Raw genomic sequence first — 7,181 nt, forward strand, 5'->3', positions numbered from 1 at the left:
GTGCTAAGTGTATACAAGAAGGAAAGGGGGAGAGAGGGGAGGGATACTTTTACAAGCAAAAGATCTAAGGGTTTGATTTTCTAGACAGCTGGCAGTTGAAACAAGTAAAGGATCAAGCAGTTTGATAGACATTAAGAATTTGTTTTCTTCTGATTTCAACTCTTCCATTTGGCTCAACCCGCACCTAGATTATACAGTAAGGAACAAACAGTTGTAGAGATATCACAAGTTGATGAGAGAAGAAGGGCTGCATTCATTAAAATTACCAAGTCAGAAATTATCAGATACTGTCTTCTTCTGTAATTAATTCACTGCAGCAGTTCAGATAATTTTACAGAAGCAATTTAGAAGGCAGGTTATAGAATCATAGAATTATAGGACCAGAAGGGACCTGTAAGATCATCAAGTCCAGGCCCCTGCCATGGTTGAAAAGCATCATCCTTTAAATAGACTCTCAAGTAAAATTAAAAGTGACCTACTGCAACATCAAAAGGAGTTTCAGAGGTGGAGTCTCCATGCAAAGAGTCTGAAAAATAAGATTGTTTCAACATTACACTTTTGCTTGATAGTTGTTACAGTTGCTTGATAGTTCTGGAAGTTCTGCCTAACCCTCTAAGTTTCTTTGTTTCAGGTTTTATAGCAAATTTATACCCTATCAGAGGGCAGATACAAAACAGGATCTTGCACAGCTACTTTGCCACCAATTTGTTCAGTGTACCACAGATGTCAGAGAATACCACATAGACCCAGATAACACTCAATTATGAAAGACCAGGAGCTCTACACCAATACAATACCAGGCCACGTGTTCTTGCATGCAACATGTACACTTTTCCCAAAAAAATCAGCAGTTAGAAATCGGTGCTTTATAAACAAGGAAATACAGGAATAGCAGTTTCTGCAGGGTATGCCTCTGCAGGGTGGGAGGGAGGAAATGAATGAAGTAACTGTTATTATTCAGTTACTTACTTCTATCTTACCAGCATTTTTCAGGAACAAATCTGCCTTTCAAAAACAAAAGATGTACATCTATCTGGGAACAAGTTTTATGAAAGAAAATGCAGTAGGTTCCAATGCCAATATATTTAATTTTGTTATCTGATTAAAAGCAAAATAAAACCTTAACAATGCCACCTTACAATGTGTTGTTAATGGCTTGGAGGCTGGCATAAACAGCTTCTCAAGCAAGTTTGCAGATGATGTGAAACTGGAAAGGGACTGCAAAATGTGCTGGAGAATTGGAGTGGAATTCAGAAGGCTACTGAGAGACTGAAAAGCTAGGCTGGAGCTAACAAAGTTCAATGCTGACAATTGTAAGGTGCTACACATTGGGAAGAATAATCAAAAATACAAATACAGAATGGGTGACACCTGACTGGATGGTAACGCCACAGAGAAGGACCTGGGAGTCCTGGTAGATCATAGGACTTAACATGAATCTGCAGGGCGGCAGCTCCACAAAAGGTGAATTCACAGTTTCGGGATACATTAATAGAAGCATTAAGTGCAAGACACTGGAGGTGATAGTGCTTCTCTACTCAGCAGTGGTTAGGCCTCACTTGGAGTACTGCGTGCAGCTTTGGGCTCCACATTTTAGAAAGGACTTCGAGAAGTTAAAGAAGGTCCATAGGTGACAAAAACAATAAATGAGCTTGTAAGGCAAGTCATACACAGAGAGGCTAAAGAAACAGGCATGTTTAGCTTGCAGAAAAGGTGCTTAAGAAGGGATATGATAGCAGTCTTCAAATATATGAAGGGCTGCTATAAAAAAAGAGAGAGAAAACATCTTTTATCTTTTTGCAGAGCAGAATGTGGACCAATGGCTTGAAGATGCAAAGCAGAGTTACACTGAATATCAGGAAAAACCTCTTTGCTGTTAGAACAGTGAGGCAGTGGAATACTCTGCCTAGGGAAGCTGCAGAAACTCCATTATTAGTGGTATTCAAGAGAGGCTGGGTAGGCATTGGTCAGGGGTGATCTAGGTATAGCCATGCCTGTTCTACCATGGGTATTTCCCATGCTTCTGGGCTTTGCTGGTTGCTGCATGAGACGAGGAGGCAATTTTTTCCCCAGCTGCTCCTACATGCGTCAGGGTTGTGGGTTTTTCATTTTTTCAAAGCCTTCCTCAGAGGCATCGGGTGTCCGCTGCAGCCACAGCTGGGGATTGTAACTGGGGTGTGTCAACACCCCTGCTGGAACCTAAACCCAGAGGTTCCTGGCTAAAGGGTCTCTCTCTTATGGTCAATCAGACCAATCACCACATTTGGGGTCAGGAAGGAATTTTACCCAATGGTCAGACTTGTATGGACTGGGGGGGGGGGGCGGCAGCTGCCTTTTTCTATAGTGTGGTGGGACATGGCCCTCTACCTGGGATCTCTCAAACGTATAACAGCTTTTGCAGCAACAGGATGTTGGTTGCCATGGTCCCTCTGCTTTACCTATGGCAAGATGGGGAGCTATGCCTTGCAGTTATGTCGGGGCTGACTGTAGTTTTGCTAATAGGCTATACCGGCAGTGCCCAACCTTTGACCCTGTAGGTCAGATGAGTGAGGCAGGGCCTGCCCACAGGCCAAATCAAACCCCATATGCCAGAATCAGGCCCTGGGACTCAGCACTGCCCTCTCCAGCCAGGATTGGTTCCTGGGTGCCTGGAACCACCCCCTGCTGCTAGGATTGGTCCCAACCTCTTCTACTAAGATTGGACCCTGGGGCCTGGCACTGCCCCCTAACCCCAACATGCCAGGATTGTGCCCTAGGACTTGGCAGCTCTCCCACCCAGTCCTGCATGCTGGGTGCCCAGTCCAGTGCATTGAGCCCAGGGCTCCCCATGGGTCCAGAAATTTGGTAGTGGGAGACCATTCTCCCACCATCACATTTCTGGACCTGTAGGGAACCCCGAAGGCCAGATGACTTGGATCACATCTGGTCCGCAGGCTGGGGGTTCAGCACCCCTGGGTTACACAATGGATTTGTGCAGGATGATTTGAATAGGGATGATCCAGCCTCAGGCAGAGAGGGTGTTGGGTAAGATGACCTCTGGAGGTCCCTCTCAGCCCTACTTCTCTATGATGCAAACCACAGCTATAAAGCAGCCCACCTGATTTCTGCTCCAGTACATGCAGTTCTTCAGCAAGATTGGTTTCTGACTGAGCAGTCTTCTCTGGGCTGCTCATGACAATATCTTGCCCTGTTATATCTGTAGTAGAAAGCTCCATCTCCCTTGTCATATCTGAGGGTTTATTCTCAGGGTTTTCCAACATTTGAGTAAAAGGAACTGAGCTGCTTCTGTCATCTGAGAGTAAACACACCTCCATGGCAGCTACATTTGTTTCCTAGAGAGTCAAAAGGGAAGAGAGAAAACATGGGATTGTAAGAGTTTTTAAGTAGGGATTTGTTCAAGTCAGAAATTAATTTATTTTCTACCTTGTTTTCAGTGAAAAAACTCTGAACATGGAAAACACAAAATATGGAGTCAGGACCAAGGCAGCCATAAGCCAAGTTACACTAGAAACTACCACTCCACCATTAAAGAACTGCAAGAGGGAGCAGCTAGAGCAGTGGTTCTCAACCTTTTTGGAGCCAAGGCACCCCCTCACTGGACTTGAGGCATCCATCCATCATTTTTGTGAATTGAGTGGCACCCAATTTCAAAAGCTAATTTATACATTACAGTGCTTACCAACTAACAGAGAGGCTCGGCAGTAGGGGTGGAGGATCATCCAGGCAGGGACAAGCCTCAACCTGTCTTATCTTATAATTTGCTTGCATATTACAGCACCTCTCAAAGGATCTGATGGCACGTCAGAGTGCCCCAGAATTATGGTTGAGAATCAGTGAATTAGTGTCTTCCAGAATAATTTAGTAATCTTGTAGATTTACACAAGAGAAATCTGGCCATTTTAAATCCTTTACTCTGATTCATTACAGGCAGAATCTGGTTTCTGTGAATACCCATGTAATTAAAACACAAGGATATAGTTAATTATGGTAACTTCTGATTACAGCACCCTATACTTGAAAATTTTAGTTTTTACTGATGTAGGCTGCAGTATTACCATAAATCTACATTATGCACAATTTGCAACTGCTCTTTTCAGGTATTTAAAACTGCCAAAATAAACTGCTGTACATTTGTTGTTCCTCTGCTGTAACAATTAGCATATTACATAATTCACATCTTATGCTCAGCAAGCAGAATGTGTAAAATTTGTAAGATCATTCGAATCAAGAGTGAATATTTACAGGTTTCACTACATACTTGCATTTATAACACATACTTATGTATGTTTCATTGTATAACTTACATTCTCTCTCTTTGCTTTGACATGTATCAGTTGGCATTGTTCTTCTGCAGCTGGAAAATCACTGAAAGAGAAACTCAAACATTCAGTCATTTCAAAACTTCAGATTTTCACTTAAACTGGTTTTTATTATATGGTTTGTTACACCATTATATTGGTATTTTTGTCATTGGTTAGCTATATCAATATTTTTTTGCCCAAAGAGTACATATATAAATCACACAGTGAAGTTATGTTTAGAAGCAAAGGCCTACTAATGACCAGAGGGTGGTGAAGGAAGGAAAACAAGCTAACAACTTACCCCTGCAGCATTTTAAAAAAGTAAAATTTATTAAGTGTTAATAGTAATCATGTCCATATCTTTATGTTAAAAAGTTAATGTGTTACTTCTGTTAGTTAAAATGAAGCTGCATTTGCGTATTTACCTTTGCTCAGGATTGCTGCCCAACAGGTTTTTTTCTGACAGAGACTGGATTGTATTACAATTTTGTGGGGCACAGAAACCACTGGCTGCTGTAACAGCGTTCTCAGAGTTGCAGGGAATTCCGTGGGCGTTTTGAAGTGAAGTTCGACTGTGCGATTTTGGAGTTGTCATAGTTTTAGAAACCCGCTGGGAAGTTCTGCCAGGTGTCTTGGAAAGCAAACCTAAAAAAGTTTTTAATGTTTCATTGGATGGGAAATGTTTCTATGAACAAGGATACATGCGTTACCAAAATTATAATTAGAAACATTTCCTAATTTACTACTTTCACCATTTGCCAGTAGGATAAGTAGTAGTAACTAGGTTGTAGATGCCACTAATACAGCTTAAGAGTCCAAAAAATTTTTAAAAGCCATGACAATTCAATTTATTCTAGCACAAATCTTCAGTTTTTACATCCTTTCCATTAAAAAATATGCTACTATAAAAACTTGAAGGAAACAGACTTGACCAGTTTACACTCCTGTTTTACTGACCAAACTAATGAAGATATACACAGCATATAGTTAGTATTTATTTTAGCTTTAATTTCTAGTATTAATAAAGATCTTTAAGAATTAGATTTTAAATGGCACCATCAAGTTTATAAATCATTCTGATTCAACTCTGATTTAGTTTTGCCAGAAGATCCCAGTGCTGAATCCTTCTCACTTAAAGGCCTCAAGGAATTAGAGGTGCATTCAAAAAACATTACTAGTGTTCATCATATGGAATAGAATCAAAGAAAAACAGCAACTGAGCAACTAACAACATCTAGAAAGGTGGCACAAAAAAGGTTAAGTGGCTCTCTTTAATGGCTCAGGATCCAGGTACTGAAAATACTGGTCTGTCAATCAAGCTGCAATACAGTATATAATAATATACAGTATGCTCTTAACTACATGACCAACATCGTGCTTCTACCTGGGATCCCTTGAGCACTACCTAGAACCTCTTGACTGTATATTAACAACTTTTTACAGAAGCAGGATGTTGGCTGCCATGGTCCCCCTGCTTTACCCATGGCAAGTTAAGGTGTTGTTTTGTGTAGTGTCAGAATTGATAGTAGGTTTACTAAGTGGTTAGATAATGGATCTGTATAGGATGGTTTACATAGGGATGACCTCTGGAGGTCCCTTCCAACCCAACTTCTCTATGATTCTTCTAAAAGGCATAAATCTCCTTGTCAAGATCCGGAAGCTTTGTCCTGCTCACATAACTAACAAAAGTATATAGCTTAAAAGCTTCATAGTGAACTAGATACTGATAAGCCTTGACAAAACATTTTCACATTACCTTGAACTTGTACAGCAGACACCTCAGTTTATAGAAATTAATTAAAATTGACATATCTGTGCAAAATATATTTTCCTTAGGTTCCCTTCTGTAATGATCTTTAAGGTGAAACACCACCATCCAGAAGAGCTGCAGTTAGACAAATCTGGTCCAATTCAAAGCAAATTCCCCTCTGTTGCCCCAGCATGAGTTCCTTTAGTAGCCCCCAGTCACAGAAATAAGAATAAAATGTACTGACCTGGAAAAGATTTCACAGGACTTTCAATTCTGAAAAATCCAGCCTCAAACACCACTTTTTCTACTTCCTTTGGCATCTTTTGGACTGTAGGCTCAGTGTCTCCTTCCTGCTTCATTTTATCCTTCATTACTGCTCTGAAAGCAGCAAAACGATTTCTGGCCGTTTTTTCAGCAGCCCCCCCTTTGGGCTTGGATATTCCACCTCGGACAACTTTCTTCTGAAAGTTAGGAGAGAGAATATAGATCAACGCTTATCCTAACTACAGCTAAACTAAAGCTGCTTTCCTACTACAGAAGTAATAAACAGGGAATCTGTTCACTGAAGAGGTCCCACACGCTCAGCTCTATGACCTCTTGTACTAGCATTCATCTATTTTGGGGATGGCAGAAACAGAAACATTTCTCTTCAAGAAGTGCTGAACTTAAAGCCTGCAGTTCAAAACTACTCTCAGCACAATTAACATCTCACTATCAAACCTTTTCCTTTTGTTCAGGGTCTTGCGAGTAGTGGGATACAGACATTCCTATCAACTAGGGCAGGGGTCAGCAACCTACAGCTCCCAGACTGGCTTCAGACTTTGGAGCTATTTTATCTTGCTTGCAGAGCTGGAGGGGAAAAGGGGGGTGCAGTCTCACATGGGTGGAAGGGAGAAGCAAGAGCAGCTGCATGGCAGGGGAAGCACTGACAGTGGCTTTGCAAGCTGGATTGGAAGCAGTAGATGCTCAGTTATGGTTTTTAGATTTCATAGACAATAGGGCTGGAAGGGACCTCGGAAGATCATTGAGTCTAGCCCCCTGCCCAAAGGGCAGGAAGTCAGCTGGGATCATAGGATCCCAGCAAGATAAGCAGCCAATTTACTCTTGAAGGTGTTCAATGTAGGTGCTTG

General features: G+C 41.4%; 1 protein-coding gene and 1 long non-coding RNA gene across 5 annotated transcripts in view; one reads left to right on the forward strand and one right to left on the reverse strand.

The window, feature by feature from the left end:
- LOC109320662 overlaps window positions 1-3,045 on the forward strand; it is a 23,245-nt gene extending 20,200 nt beyond the window's left edge. The window contains exon 3 of the long non-coding RNA XR_002103834.1: window positions 2,978-3,045. This is a non-coding gene — a long non-coding RNA (uncharacterized LOC109320662). The remainder of the gene's footprint in view (window positions 1-2,977) is intronic.
- DLGAP5 (DLG associated protein 5) overlaps window positions 1-7,181 on the reverse strand; it is a 40,836-nt gene that overhangs the window by 4,152 nt on the left and 29,503 nt on the right. For 2 of the 4 annotated variants that reach the window (XM_019550853.1, XM_019550854.1), the window contains exons 14-18: window positions 6,296-6,512; window positions 4,727-4,946; window positions 4,305-4,365; window positions 3,098-3,332; window positions 480-526 (exon numbers count right to left, since the gene is read on the reverse strand). In XM_019550853.1, coding sequence (XP_019406398.1) covers window positions 480-526; window positions 3,098-3,332; window positions 4,305-4,365; window positions 4,727-4,946; window positions 6,296-6,512 — 780 coding nt within the window. The remainder of the gene's footprint in view (window positions 1-479; window positions 527-3,097; window positions 3,333-4,304; window positions 4,366-4,726; window positions 4,947-6,295; window positions 6,513-7,181) is intronic. The other 2 variants (XM_019550856.1, XM_019550855.1) reach the window with 2 other exon arrangements.

Source organism: Crocodylus porosus, unplaced genomic scaffold (genome assembly GCF_001723895.1).
Source record: "Crocodylus porosus isolate Cpor-Errol unplaced genomic scaffold, CroPor_comp1, whole genome shotgun sequence".
Lineage (NCBI taxonomy): Eukaryota > Metazoa > Chordata > Crocodylia > Crocodylidae > Crocodylus > Crocodylus porosus.